This window comes from Lepus europaeus, chromosome X, assembly GCF_033115175.1.
Source record: "Lepus europaeus isolate LE1 chromosome X, mLepTim1.pri, whole genome shotgun sequence".
NCBI classification, from domain to species: domain Eukaryota; kingdom Metazoa; phylum Chordata; class Mammalia; order Lagomorpha; family Leporidae; genus Lepus; species Lepus europaeus.
The window spans coordinates 48,211,850-48,228,128 of NC_084850.1; the positions used below are offsets into that span (position 1 = coordinate 48,211,850).

General features: G+C 37.2%; 1 protein-coding gene across 1 annotated transcript in view; it reads left to right on the forward strand.

Moving 5' to 3' along the window:
* The first annotated feature begins 6,219 nt into the window (after positions 1 to 6,219).
* Positions 6,220 to 16,279, forward strand: part of DNAAF6 (dynein axonemal assembly factor 6) — a 41,023-nt gene continuing 30,963 nt past the window's right edge. Inside the window, exons 1-3 of the mRNA XM_062184253.1 lie at positions 6,220 to 6,998; positions 10,866 to 10,938; positions 15,103 to 15,208. Coding sequence (XP_062040237.1) covers positions 6,240 to 6,998; positions 10,866 to 10,938; positions 15,103 to 15,208 — 938 coding nt within the window. The 5' untranslated portion in view covers positions 6,220 to 6,239. The remainder of the gene's footprint in view (positions 6,999 to 10,865; positions 10,939 to 15,102; positions 15,209 to 16,279) is intronic.

The window sequence follows — 16,279 nt, forward strand, 5'->3', positions numbered from 1 at the left end:
TACAAGATGGCCCAAGTCCTTGGGCCCCTTCACTCATGTGGGAAACCCAGAAGAAGCTCCTAGCTCCTGGCTTGGGATCGGCGCAGCTCAGGCCGTTGCGGTCAATTGGGGAATAGATCATCGGATGGAAGACTCTCTCTCTCTCTCTCTCTCTCTCTCTCTCTCTCTCTCTCTCTGCCTCTCCTCTCTGACTTTCAAATAAATGAATAAATCCTTTTTAAAAATGTAAAAAAAAAAAAAAACATTTGGGGCCGGCACTGTGGTGTAGCAGGTTAGGCCACTGCCTGCAGTGCCGGCATCCCATATGAGAGCCAGTTCAAATCCCAGCTGCTCCACTTCCAATCCAACTCCTTACTAATGTGCCTGGGAAAGCAGCATAAGATGGCCCAATTGCTTAGGCCACTGCATCCATATGGGAAACCCAGATGGAGCTCCTGGCTCCTGGCTTTGGCCTGGCCCAACCCCAGCCTTTGTGGCCATTTGGGGAGTGAACTAGCAGATAGAAGATCTCTCTCTGTCTCTCCCTCTCTCTCTCTCTGTAACTCCACCTTTCAAATAAATAAATAAATAAGTATTTAAAAAACAATTAGCCAGTATATCATAATTTAATTCAGACAGAGATAATGTTTACTTTTGTCTTCCTGGAAAAATATCAATGCAGGGATTGCTAAATGAGGCACCATATACATACAAATACATATACATATATACATATGCAGTTGAATTAATAAAATACCATTTTTATTTATTATACTTGTTTTATTTATTTTAAAGGCAAAGTGGGAGGGAGGGAGGGAGAGAGAATCTTCCATGTGCTGATTCACTCCCCAAATAGCTGCAATGGTCAAGGCTAGACCATAGCTGGATGTCTCTCACCTGGATGGCAGGGGCCCAAGCACCTGAATCATCTTCCACTGCTTTCCCAGGTATGTTAGCAGGGAGCTGGATCTGAAGCAGAGCAGCTAGGACTCAAACCAATGCTTCTGATATGGGATGGCAGTGTCACAGTCAGTGGCTTAACCTGCTCTGCCACAAAGCAAACCCCATTTCTTTTTGAATAGTCGATAATTCAGAGTTTTCACTAATTTATCCTAGACTTTTCTCCAATTGGTTAATGTCAAAGAGCAATCCACGTTGATACTGTAGATAGAGGCAAATAAATTTGAAAGCATGACCGCAGCTTTACAACTGGAGTGTGCCTTGATCCCAAGGTTCCTGATATTGCTTAAGTGCAATAGACCTGAAGCCATCCTGGTTGAAGTTTTTTAGTCCCTGACTGGCTCCAGTGTTTTGGTAATGAGCTGGTTCTGGATCATCTGTTGCTTTAGCTCATTACGGCTAGTACTACATAGATTCTTTAATCACACCTCTATCTGTAAAGATCCTAAAGGCTTGGATTGATAGGGGAAAGTCAAAGGCTCTGTCTGGGAAATGCTGCCATTGGCATTGGCCTAGCAAAAGAAAGTGAGGGAAAGAAAAACAAAGGGACCAGAAATTTTACTTTCTAAAAAACCAAATCTCAAATAAAAGACTTACCCATATATTTTACTTTTACTAAAATTCTTACTTAAATTTCCCTTATTTAAAATTTATTCTTGGTTCATTCGAGTGACAGTAACAGATTCAGACATAGGCAATGTGGCTCCAAACTCTTTTTTTAAAATCACCATACTATGTTACTTAAGTAGTCTATGCAAAAGGAAGAATACCCTCCAAGGTACAGAAGCAGGACATCGTAGGATATACTTAGAGTTCAGTTTTTAACAGAATGCAGAACACGTGTAGGATAATAATAGTAGGGAAAGGCAGAAAAATTGGTTGATGATACAGACTGAAGGACTTTAATTGCCAAGCTCAAGATGAATTTAAATGTTTATCAAATTTACAAATAAAGCATAGCCCTATAAAAATTAACACTAGATAGCTGATAAAAAGGCATCTTGATTGAGTTTTTTTTTTTTTTTACTTATTTGACAGGTAGAGTTAGACAGTGAGAGTGAGAGACAGAGAGAAAGGTATTCCTTCCGTTGGTTCACTCCCCAAATGACCGCAAGGGCCGGCGCTGTGCCGATCTGAAGCCAGGAGCCAGGTGCTTCTTCCTGGTCCCCCATATGGGTGCAGGGGCCCAAGCACTTGGGCCATCCTCCACTATCCTCCCGGGCCACAGCAGAGAGCTGGACTGGAATAGGAGCAACCGGGACTAGAACCAGGCACCCATATGGGATGCCGGCGCCACAGGCAGAGGATTAACCAAGTGAGCCACAGCGCCGGCCTGATTTAGATTTTTCCAATGATTTGCGTTAAATGAACTTGAATAAATATTCTAATAAAGCTTAAGAAATTAGTATTTTGTTAGAATTCTATTAGTTATTATTTTGTTAGTTAGGTAAATTCTAATAAGCTTAAGAAATTAGTATTTTGTTAGAGTTTCCACTGAATTTAGAAAATTTTTCCTCATTCACATAATCATTTTTTCTTTCAATACATAAAAAAAATTTTTACACTGGATGCACTTTTACTGAGCTTTCTAGTTTGTAGCATGAGATAAAAAGAGAAATAATTCTACTTAATCAATATTTTACACAGATGTATTAAAATACTTTCAACTTCAGGAATTTATAGGGATTATGTTTCTAAAAAATTGAGATCAAACAAATTCTAACTTAACTCTGAATTTTCCAATTAATTTATCCCTTACAATAGTAATTTAAATTTTTGTTTGTTTAACAAATCCCTCGGAACGGCATCCCCTTCAAAGCAGTCACTTTGGGAGGTTAATCTACTGAATTTGAATGATGTTGCTGTTGCTCAAATAACTTTTGAAACTACTCTTAGAATCACCCGAGGCTTGTAGCACACTCTTTTGAATTTCCTCAAGAAAGCAAATCTTTTGAAAATAGATATGATATCTATATATATCTAGAAATCACTTGGAGACAAATCTGATGTGTAGTCAAACTGAATGATACCCGTTTTCTTGGTGATACATAAAAAAGGCAATTTCAAAAACAAAGAAAAGTTCTACAATAATTTCAGCACTGATAACATATTTTACATCTGTGCACAGTCTAATAAGGTCACTTTTTTGAAATTTAATCATACCTCACTCAGTGTTCATCAACTGCTGAATGTGTGCCAACTCTAGTTATTGAAGATGTTGTCTATAGATATAGCTTCCCACTGTTCATACTACCCTGCTTCTCACCTAGTGAAAACAAAGGCCAGAGCTCCTTTCCAACTAACTGTTAGGGATTTAGAATTGATCTGCTTTCTTTAAATCCAGTATCTAGTGTACACATTGAACCATAGCCTTCCTTCACCTGTAGGTAACCAGGTGACATGAGAAAGCTGCTTGTTTTCTCTTTTCCAGCTGGATCTTTGAGCCTTGCCCTATTCTGAATCTTTATCTGGATGCCAACTAATCCACAATCCTCAAGAACTGGACCCTACCTTGATAGCTCTACCTATGGGCCAGGGCCCTACTTCACCCTAAATTGACTTCTTTATAATCATGACTATTCAACCTTTCTGCCCTGATGCAGTGTTCATTCCCAAGAACTCTTGCTATTGTGTCCCTGCCAAGCAAATAAGACCACATGAACAGCAATTCTGACTGCTACTTCGTAAACTATATTTGGGTCTTTGGAACACCTTCCTTATTAATTAGCTTTAGTGGCCCCCATTTATTTTTCCTCTTGTCAGTTAGCCACTGAAGTCATACAAGCCTCATTAATGATCAGGGGCATAGCCCCTGGAACTATATGCCAAATAATAATATTTTATATAGCTTTTCATATTTTAGCATGCTTACCTACCTTGTCTAATTTGAGCATTACAATCATTTTGTAAAGTAGGTAATTGCTGATATGATAAAAATTCTGCTATATTTGTTTTTTTAATGTAATTCTTTGAACAATCTCAAAATACTAATTATGTAATTGCATCTGATGATATCTGAATGCATCTTTTCCTTTCATTGTCAGAGGTAGAAAATATTTCAGTAAACTTTGATTTAAATGTTAGGTATATATTTAATTAACACATAATTAACTAAAAATTTTTAAATATAAACAGGAGTCTCTTTAATTTAATATGTGGAAATTATTCATTTTTATAGCAGACTACTAGACCATGTAAGAGAAGATTATTTTATTACCTTTTATTTCACCTGTTCCAATTTAATGAGTTTCCAATGTAATGAGTTTTATCATTAACTTATTCCACACCACTATTAGAAGTGATATTCATGTCCAGAAAAATTAAACTTTTAAAGGGCCAATAATAGCTAACATATGTGGAGTGCTTACTGTGTCCTAGGCATTGTTCCAAGCTCTTTTATGTGTATGAAGCTACTTAATCCTTATAACAATCCTAAGAGATAGACACTATAATTTTTCCCATTTTATAGGTAAAGAAAATTAGATGTAGAGAGCTTAAATAATGTTCTCAAAGTCACAGAGCTAAGAAGTAAATGATGGATAGAAATCCAAGCAGTGTGACTTCAGAGCCCTTACTCTTAACCACTATGAAAAGCCTCCCCTATGCTGGAGGTTCAGGGCAATTTAACATTTGTTTTGTACCCTTGATATCTCCAATAGGTATTAAGACCAGCTTTCTATTTAAAAAAGAAAGTCAAAATAACAGTAAAATATAATAATAAAGCAGAATATTTGTAAAACACCATCTATATGCAGATTGATTGTGACAGGTGACTGTACTAGCACACATTTGGGATTCTCTTTGTATTACTGTTCTAGGCACAGTATAAAAATGTTTGTGGGTCATTTAATAAAAGCACTAAATAAATGTTTCTTGTAAGTTAGTTTTATAAAAATAATATTTTAAAACTATCAGCACAAGTGTAGTAAACATTTCTATGATATTTATGCTGAAATCACTCAAAATGGGCCCAATTCTAGACTTCTTTCAGGTTGTTTAACATATGATACCTCCATGATTTTTAAAGATGCTGAATTTCCTATTTTAAATATAACTTCAGAGATTATTTTAAAAGATTGATGTCTAGATGGAAGGATTATTGGTAGCTGTAATTTTCTTATTTATGTTTTAATACATTTCCAAAAATATTCACAATAGGTAAGAATAGTACCACTGTTACAATCAGAAAAAATAATCAATGCATTGGGTATGAATGTTCACTAAAGTCAATGAACCAACCCATGATTGTTCACAATTGGCAATATAATACTAGGCATCACCAAGGGTTAATTAAGAATTGAAATAAAGCAGAAGGTACAAGCCTGCCTGGGACAACAGTATGAAATTAATAAAGGCCATGAGGACCATAGCCATCAACCAAGATCTTTTTCAGTTCCCTAAATGGAATATACAGTCTAACTACCATACATGGAGAGAAAAAAAGAAGCATGAGAAGTACATTCCAAGGCCGGCGCCGTGGCTTAACAGGCTAATCCTCCGCCTTGCTGCGCCGGCACACCGGGTTCTAGTCCTGGTTAGGGCGCCGGATTCTATCCCGGTTGCCCCTCTTCCAGGCCAGCTCTCTGCTATGGCCCGGGAAGGCAGTAGAGGATGGCCCAAGTGCTTGGGCCCTGCACCTGCATGGGAGACCAGGAGAAGCACCTGGCTCCTGGCTTCGGATCAGCATGATGAGCCTGCCGCAGCGGCCATTGGAGGGTGAACCACCGGCAAAAAGGAAGACCTTTCTCTCTGTCTCTCTCTCTCACTATCCACTCTGCCTCTCAAAAAAAAAAAAAAAAAAAGAAAGAAAGAAAGAAAAGTACATTCCAAAATAATAGTGCATAATCTAAATGACACTGACATATACTTTGTTTAGAGATAGGGCTTAAGAATCTGCACTTATAACCAAGACCCCAAGTGATCCTTTAACTGAAACCTGAGAATCACTGTACTAGGTGCTCAATAAGTGCTTGTTAGATTGACTGTGAAGTTTTCGTATATTGAATGCTTGGGTTTACCTGCTTCCCAGGTTTGTGTGTTAGCAAAATACATGTATCTGAAGGAGTTTGTGAATATTTTCAGTGAAGAATAAGAGACTGTGAAGTGACCTACCCACTGAAGAAAGGAGGTAGGACAATAAAAAAACTTCATGCCTTAAATAAGAGAAAAGTAAATTATCTCTTTCTGATCTTTTTCTTCAGAATATGGCGGCTGAGGAAACAGAAGCTGAAAAGTTGGAGATGAAAGCTATGGAAGCTGAAAATTTGGAGCTGAAAACTATAGAATCTGAAAATTTGGAGATGAAAGCTATGGAAGCTGAAAATTTGGAGATGAAAGCTATGGAAGCTGAAAATTTGGAGATGAAAGCTATGGAAGCTGAAAATTTGGAGCTGAAAACTATAGAACCTGAAAATTTGGAGATGAAAGCTATGGAAGCTGAAAATTTGGAGATGAGAGCTATAGAAGCTGAAAATTTGGAGATGAAAGCTATGGAAGCTGAAAATATGGAGATGAAGGCTATGGAAGCTGAAAATTTGGAGATGAAAGCTATGGAAGCTGAAAATTTGGAGATGAAAGCTATGGAAGCTGAAAATTTGGAGATGAGAGCTATGGAAGCTGAAAATTTGGAGCTGAAAACTATAGAACCTGAAAATTTGGAGATGAGAGCTATGGAAGCTGAAAATTTGGAGATGAGAGCTATAGAAGCTGAAAATTTGGAGATGAAAGCTATGGAAGCTGAAAATATGGAGATGAAGGCTATGGAAGCTGAAAATTTTGAGATGAGAGCTATAGAAGCTGAAAATTTGGAGCTGAAAACTATAGAACCTGAAAATTTGGAGATGAAAGCTATGGAAGCTGAAAATTTGGAGATGAGAGCTATGGAAGCTGAAAATTTGGAGATGAAAACTATGGAACTTGAATATTTGGAAATGAAAACTATGGAACCTGAAAATTTGAAAATGAAAACTATGGAACCTGAAACTACGGAGGTGATTCCTGTCCAAGCCCTCTCCAAGCTAATTTGTCCTGAAGAAGAGGATGATTTTGACTCTGGACAGGTGCTCATATACTTATAGATAAATTTGTTCTGTTCAGATGAAGTTGTGGAACTATATTTGAACAGCTTGTTCCCACCTTGCTGGGGAAGCCAGGCTGTGTCATCTGATATGTTCACAGGAGGCTGCAGGGCTGATTATGCATGAGAGTGTAACCTCTAGCACATTTCTAGCAAACATAATTATATTTTTTTCTAAACCACCTGAACACTGAATAGGAAAATAGTTCTGTAACTATGGTAGCAATAGCCACATTACAAAATGTTTGTCATCTATATTTATGGTCAAAGAATGCTTGACAACCATTGCAAAAATTGGTAGCTAGGATTGTTTATGCCTAGATAGTATTTCTATAAAACAAGTATTTTCAATTATACAAGATTAATTAGAACCCCAAGTGCCATTCCCTTAATTTTTTTATTTGTCTACACATGAAAGCAGAACAGAAAATATTTTGAGACAAATAATAGGACAAACTAGCTTCAGCTTACTAAAATTTGCTTTCTGATACATGCTCTAAAAGAGCTTTGGAGTCCAATTAGTTGAACAGCATTTGAGGTCAAGACAGGTGAGGCAGCAAGACTTGCAGCAGCAAAATGGGCTTCATTTTTGATAGAGGAGTTTTCAGTATTCCCAGAATAAACAAAACACTTTGCTGTAACTGCTTACTTTCCATTCTCCTATTCCAAAAATATCAGTGAACCTTGGCTATCAGATTGCCTATAATAAGGCAAGCTTCAAGGCAGAACTTAAACATATCAATTTTCATAAATTATTTTAATAACATTTCATTATTATGATCAGTTTGCCATTAATAATCCCTTTTCAATGAACATACATACCAATTTACACCCCCAAAATTCTTTTTTGCCATAATGTGGGAAAACAAGTATATTCTGAATGGGCCGCAAAACCAATGGGTTGGATATACACTAGATTGACAGCTTCTACTCTCGCAGGAAGAGCTTAGGTAGAACAGGGTAGAATTAAGTAAGACATGAGACAGGAAATGAAAATGAAATTTGTAGAAGAGGGGAACTGAGTCATCTTGGAGTCAGGATCAGGAACCAGAAGTGTTTAGTAGGGAAAAGTCCTACTAGAGGCCAACCAGCAAAAAATTAAGGTGTTAATAAGAGCATTAAATATATAGATTCAACATATAAACCACAGGAGAAAAAGTTAGGGACAATGTATCAATGAAGTCAGGAAGGTAAGCTAGCTTTTGCTACCTTCGTTTAAATAGCAGAGTGATAATTTTATGGCGCTTACATCCTGGGAAAGGTAGTTATGCCATTTAGAAAAAAATATATTGGGCAGTTGAGAAGCAGTGTTCTTGAATACAGTGAGGTAGAACTTATAAATGGAACAAATTCAAAGATAAAGGTTTACCCTGGTTACAAAGCCTGTTCCCTTTGGTGTTTCTGCTTGGAGATGTTCATTTGCATCTAGAGGTGTTTTCAGGAGGAAGATGGGTGATTATGAGAACAGAGAAATTGTAACATCATTTTTCTGAATTATAAAGGAAAATTACTATAATAATGTATGATTCTGTATATCTAGGCTATAAGCAATTTTGAGATAATTGGTCATTCAGACACCACAGTACAGATATCATTAGAGGGTATAGAATTATAGTATCATAACAGTGGGAGAATAATTAATGTTTCTAATGAACTATTAAATTTTCCAGGAGAGAAACTGCCTTTCATCTTTTAACATGTATTAATCTGGGGAACTGTGGAATGATTACAAGAGTGATGTGTTTTTGAAAATACACTCTCTGAAAACAGCAAGAGAACAGTTGCATATGCATTGGTCCATTTACACTATCTCTCTTCTATACAATAGTTAAGAATCTAGGAGACTGGGAAGAGAGTATGTCTGTTGTTTTCCAAACTCATGAGGGGATCTTAAGGCCTGTGTATGTATTGCAAAGTGGCATAAATTACAATGATAAATTTCTGGGATAATTATAATTTGTTGTAGAGGCTTATATAATGATATTGTAGGAAAAAATTGCAAGATGTTTCTTAATGTTTGCGTTACTTCATTCTATCTTTTAGTTTAAAATATTTATTTTTCATCATTCGTTTTTTAACAAACTGAACTGATCTAATCATCACTGTCTGTGCAGAGTGTGGTGATTTTGTCAGGAACGTTCAAGGTTTTGTTTCTACTGATTTTAATTTTCTATGGAAGGAGGCACTCAACAAGAGGCTCTCATGTTCCATGAAATGTTTTACTCTGATTGACTACTAGTATTCTGATGACTAATAATTTAAGAAAAGCACTGCATGTTTATATGACCTTCGTGATTAAAAAGAGAAAACTGTCCAGAATACTGTTTGGGGATTTTCACATAAAAATGCTTGTTTCATCTTAACCACAGACATAACACTTCTGACATTTTTTGGGGGGGATAGTTACTGCCTCAGACACTGCTAAGATGTTATAGATTAATTTGTAATTTATAACTGTTGGAATTGTTTAGCACAATGAAGACCGAGGTGAGCTTTTCTACCAGCTTTCAAGGACAGACGCTATTCTTCTTGCCCAAAAAGAATATACTAACTTCTTATTTATTTATTTATTTATTTATTTATTTTATTTGAGAGTTAGAGTTACAGACAGTGAGAGGGAGAGACAGAGAGAAAGGTCTTCCTTCCATTGGTTCACTCCCCAAATGGCCGCAACGGCTGGAGCTGCGCCGATCTGAAGCCAGGAGCCAGGCGCTTCTTCCTGGTCTCCCACGTGGGTGCAGGGGCCCAAGGACTTGGGCCATCTTTTGCTGTTTTCCCAGGCTATAGCAGAGAGCTGGACTGGAAATGGAGCAGCCGGGACTAGAACCAGCGCCCATATGGGATGCTGGCACTGCAGGCAGAGGATTAACCTACTGCGCCACAGCACTGGCCCCAACATACTCATTTCTGCACATGTGTGAAGCCTTAGGAAGTGAGGGCAGGGCTCTATGAAAGGAGAGTTAGAGAGGTTACTTTGCTAGGACCCAAGAAAATAATTTTTTGAATGCCAATAGTTGAATGATTTGGAGCTACACTGTCTGACATTGGCTAGAACATTTGTTAAGAAATTGAGATTTTGGAGAATCCCTGAAAGAGGCCAAGGAAATAGTTGCTGCTATACTGATGGTATAGTATGTATTGTGTAGTAGTTGACAAAATGAAGAGTGTTCTTGTACTGGGAGTCACGGACAGTTGTGTGAAGGTACACATGCTTGTGCAGAAGATGGCAACAACATAAAAAAAAAACACTCACATGTGGTTCAGCATGTATTTGACACTATTAATTTGGAGTTGCTATTTAAATCCATTAGTTCAGTGTCATAAAGTGGTGGCATGGAGAAGTGTTTCATAACCATAGAACAAAGAAGTAAAATCAGAAGACTTTTGAATGGATCAGTTTGAATGGATTACTCTATTTAGTGGTTAAAATTTTTATTTCATAAAACTTTCCCATACTTCTCTCTCCCATCTAACAATGATCAGCCACTGCTGAAACCCAAAAGTGTTGATGCTTTTATACTAACACTTGGTACTAACCTTCATAGAAATGAATATGGCTCATTCCCATATCCCCAGGGATATATGATTCACTGAGCTGGAACTGGAGATTTAGTCTGACCAAAGATCAATTCTGCCTTAGAGTCTATTAATTGTAATACTCTTTCAAAGGACAAGGAAAGCACATTCAAAATAATAGTTGGCATCTGTCTCTCTGTTGTATAACAATAATGGGTAATTAAACTATAAAGCTCTTTGCATGTTTAGATGGAAAGCTTATCAGATTTGTTTCGTCATACAGGTTACACAAGTAGTAATTACAAAATGTTGGACTTTTTCTCTTCTCCTCCAGTCAAATTTTCCATTTACTGTTGGAGCCATGGGCCCAGGGAATATTGGACCACCACAAAAAGAAGAGCTCAGAAGTAAGTTCTGTAACAAAGCAGTATAGATCAATATAATTTTTGTTGGTAGCAAAATTATAGAGTGAGTGATGCTAACTAACACTAGTACTTATTAAGATGAGCTAAATAGCAATGCATTATACTCATATCCTTGAAAATTTCTGAGTGGTGACTTTAAGTGTTCTCACCCCAAATGAATGATATGTGAAGTAGTACATTTGTTAATTAGCTTGATTTAACCACTCCATAATATGTACATACTTAAAAACATGTTTTACACAATAAATGTGTTTAATTTTTATTTAATAATATTTAATAAAGGTGTTTAATATTTATTTATAGATAATTGTAAAAGAGAAAAAAAACTAAAATAATCATGATAACTAAGAAAGTCATGTGTGACTAGATAACTTCTGATTTTCTAGGATTTCATTACCAAGATACCTAATTTCTTTACCTTCTACCCTCCCATATTCTGGCAACTTCACAAAATTCATCAGCAATTCTTTGCATGCTTATTTATTGAGAGTCTATTAGGTACCAAGCAGTAGGGTCATTTCTAAAACTATGATAGAAAAGAGAAGAGAGAATTCTTGGACTAATTGAGCTAATAGACTTTTGGAGAAAGCAAATAACTACACGATTTTATCTTGCATTGAAATGCTTATAAATAAATTAAAGTCAATGTGATATCTTATAAAATCATGGGCCCAATATAGTAAAATAAATAATCTTTCATTTTTTTCAAACTTTTTAAAATATTTATTTTATTTATTTGTAAGGCAGAGTTCTTCCATAGCCATAACATCAGGGACTTGGCCAGGCTAAAGCCAGGAGCCTGGAGTTTCATCCAGGTTTCCTACATAGGTGTAGGGGCCCAAGGACTTGGGCCATCCTCCACTGGTTTCCCAGGTTCATGCGTGGGGGCTGGATTGGAAGTGGATCAGCCAGGCTCACTCTGCGTCACAGACAATGGCTTAACCCGTTATGCCTCAATGAATGCTCCTTTTCACACATTCTTTCACTGCATTTTCATAGGACTGAACATTTTACAAAACCTTAAAAATACAAAAGGTTCCATTTTGTTGGTCATAATCACAGTTACCAGAAGATGAACAGGGAGAGGAAGTGAATTTCATTGATGAATGTGTCTAATCGTAGAACATCTTATCTGAAAAAAAAAAAAACTGAAATAATGACCAAAAAGAGGTCTGAGGATGGTTTTTAAATTGCTATTATTATTGCTGTACATATTCAAGGGACTATTTGCCTTATTCAAGAGATATTCACTCCATGGCAAATTAGTTCAAATTTGGATGCATTTCTGTGCTGTGCTGCCTATATTTCTGACAATGTTGGTCCAATAATCTCTAAATTCTGAGGGCAATGAGTCATCTACAAAATGTTATATATAAATCTGCAGTTAGGTTTTACAAAGTGCATGCTAAATAGAAGCAGATAATTTCAAACTAATTGGCAGAATTGAAAACCTGACAATCAAGTGCATTTCTGGGAATGCTTAAAAGGACTCAAAGTAATGTTCTACATCTAACACGGGTCTCTATTTGGTGATACAATAGAACACATGTAAGCTGTGCTTTTGCATGCCTACTTTTAAACACTTCAAGATAACAAGTAGAAACCCGAGCACATTCACAGTTCCACATGAAGGACAGGAGAGAAAGATTTCCTTAGGAGCTCATGTATACATGAGGAAGATACTGGGTTAAAAATGATTGTTATATTCACTGATTTTAGTCTCTTTAATAATATATTTTTAAAATAATTATTTAGCTATTTGAAAGATAAAGTTACAGAGAGGTGGAGGCAGAGAGAGAAAGATAGAGGGGGGACAGTCTTCCATGTGCTGGTTCACTCCCCAAATGGCCACAACCACCAGGACTGAACTGATCCACAGCCAGGCACCAGGAGTTTCTTCTGGGTCTCCCACATAGGTGCAGGGGCTCAAAGATTTGGGGCATCTTCCGCTGCTTTCCAGGCACATTAGCAGGGAGCTGGATTTGAAGTGGAGCAGCTGGGACTCAAATGGGCACCCGATATGGGATGCCGGCACTGCAGGTGGTGGCTTTACCCACTACCCACAATGCCAGCCCCCATTCTTTTATATAAAAACATTTTACATATAATCCTATTTATGTTTCTCAAAAAAAGTGTAATTACATTTTTTTCAGAAATGTAGATAGTATCACATGTAAAAATTATTCATATATATACTACATATGTACAAGGGTATTTGAAAATGCTTGTGGAAAAAGGAAATTAAAAAATCAATTTAGAGGCCGGCGCCGTGGCTTAACAGGCTAATCCTCCGCCTTGCAGCGCCGGCACACTGGGTTCTAGTCCCGGTTAGGGCGCCGGATTCTATCCCGGTTGCCCCTCTTCCAGGCCAGCTCTCTGCTATGGCACGGGAAGGCAGTGGAGGATGGCCCAAGTGCTTGGGCCCTGCACCTGCATGGGAGACCAGGAGAAGCACCTGGCTCCTGGCTTCGGATCAGCATGATGAGCCTGCCGCAGTTGCCATTGGAGGGTGAACCAACGGCAAAAAGGAAGACCTTTCTCTGTCTGTCTCTCTCTCTCTCACTATCCACTCTGCCTATCAAAAAAAAATCAATTTAGAAGTGGTGTTGTGGGCTAGTGGGTAAATGCCTGTGACACTGGCATCCCATATATGCACCTGTTTGCATGTCCTGGCTGTTCCACTTCTGATCCAGATGCCTGCTAATGGCCTGGGAAAAGCAGCAGAAGATGGCCCAAGAAGGTGGGCCTCTGCCACCCATGTAAGAGACTTGTAAGAAGTTCCTGGCTCCTGAACTCAGCATGGCTAGCCCTGGCTTTTGTGTCCATTTGGGGAATGAACCAGTGGAGGATCTATCTCTCATCTCTCTCTCTCTCTCTCACTCACATACACACACACACACACACACACATTCTGCCTTTCAAATAAATAAATTGTTTTTTAAAGAGATCAATGTATTTTGGTGCAATTTTTAAAAAATCCATGCATACGAATATATAGAGAATTGTATGATATACACAGGGTTTTCAAGATGTTTATGGGAAATACAAATTTTGTGCCAAAATAAACTCATTTTAAAGATTTATTTATAGAGCTGGCACTGTGGCATAGTAGGTTAAGCTTCCTCCTGCAGAACTTGCATCCCATATGGGCGCTGGTTCGAGTCCTGACTGCTTCACTTCTGATCCAGCTCCCTACTGATGGCCTGGGAAAGCAGTCAAAAATGGCCCAAGTGCTTGGGCCCCTGCACCCATGTGGGACACTTGGAAGAATCTCCTGGTTCCTGGCTTCGGTCGGGCCCAGCTCCGGCCATTGCAGCCATTTGGGGAGTGAACCAGAGGATGGAAGACCTCTCTCTCTGTCTGTAACTCTGCCTTTGAAATAAATAAGTAAATAAATCTTTATAGTAAGTTTTATAAATAATCTTTATAGTAAGTATTTATAAATAAGTAAATAAATCTTTGAAATAAATAAGTAAATAAATCTTTGAAAGATGAAATTACAAAGAGAGGGAGACATACACACACACACGCGCGCACACACACACAGATCTTCCATCTGCTGTTTCACTCTCCATGTGGCAGCCAGGGCTGGATCAGGCCAAAGCCAGGTGCTTCATCCAGGTCTCCCAGCACTTGGGCCATCTTCTACTGCTTTCCCAGGCCATAGCAGAGAGCTGGATCAGCAGCACCCATATGGGATGCCAGTTTTTCAGGCAGCAGCTTTACCCTTTATGCCACAATGCCAGCCCCAATAAACTGATTTTTAAATTCCATTTTCCATAAACGTTTTGGAGTACTTCATATACATGGGGAGAGAGGGGAGGAGAAAGAGAAAGAGAGACTGCCAACATTGACGATCTCCAGGCAATTGGATTGTATATTCTCCTATTTTCTCCTTTTTGCTTATGTGCTTTTTCCAAATTTTCTATGATTATTATTACAGTTCTGCAATGTATTGATTCTATACTGATAAAATATTTAAAGTCAGTTGTTACTAATTTAGTTTGTTTTGACCAAAAAATGAGCTGGCAATTACAAATAGAAAATGTTTTACTTCAATTATTCCAAAATGAGTGTGAAAAAAAGAAGCAATTTAGACGGGTGAAACAAGCAACAGGCTCAGCTTTATCTTGCCTTTCTTCACAGTCATCCCGCAAACCAGTGATGAAAATAGCAAAGAAATCTGGAATCCACAAGAGGTTCCAGAAGGAGCAGAGCATGATGACATGTGGGATATTAGAGAACTCCCAGAGTAAGTCAAATGAAGCCAGAAATATGTTTAGGGGTTTAAGTTAGATGTGTCATCTGATACCATCCTATTTTTGACAAGATTCATAAAGTAACTTATACCACATAAAAGATGAAACTACAGTGACACACAGAAGGCATGTATAATTGATGATTTTTCTCCTTTTAGAGTAGAAACAAATAATAAAACATAACACCTTCCTTTCAGTTATTATCTAGCAAGAAATGAAAAATACAGTCATTTCCATTATAAATTTATATTTAATGTCAGTTTGTTGTATACTGTGAAACTAACAGTGAGAGAAAACCAGCCCATTAAATTGCAAACATTCATGCAAACCAAATTACAAAACCATGTTTACATGTCAAAGACCTGCTTTTAATTACTTAATGTTCTACAATTTTGATAAAAGGCTGTGTTCTCCCTCTAATTACCAATTATTTCCCAGACTTATTTACTGGATATTTCAGGCTTATTCTTAGTATTCAGTGTACTTTGCAAACAGGATTCAAGCCTTGCTTTGTAGCCATTTCAATACCATAGAATTACAAATATGAAACTTAGAATTATTATCATAAACAACCCTTCGTTTTTATTTTAAAAACCACTTATAATTCATTTAAATTATGTTTCAATTCATGGTTTAAACTAATGTTTTAATAGACTAAGCTTTAAATATATGTATTTTAAAATATAATCTTGATTGAATATTTACAATAGCTGGAAAAACAAAGGTAATATTTACTAAATTATAATGTACTTTATGAATTCCTATGAACTTTTGTGGCAAGTTATCTAACAACTTTTCTGATTCTGACTACGAAATTATCCAGCACCTAAACAAGCAAATAACAACAACAAAAAAACCCTATGCTCTACCTTCTATATCAGTTCTGAAAATAGAAGCAGTGGGAGACTGCAGATAATTAACTGAAAAGAAGTATTCAACTTTCAAATTAACAATGTCAAAAACTTGTAAACGTCATATAAATGAAAGATTTCAAAGCAACACTTCTGTCTGCATTTTAAGAAAGAAAAGAGTAAATTTCAGATTATGTTTATACAGTACTCACA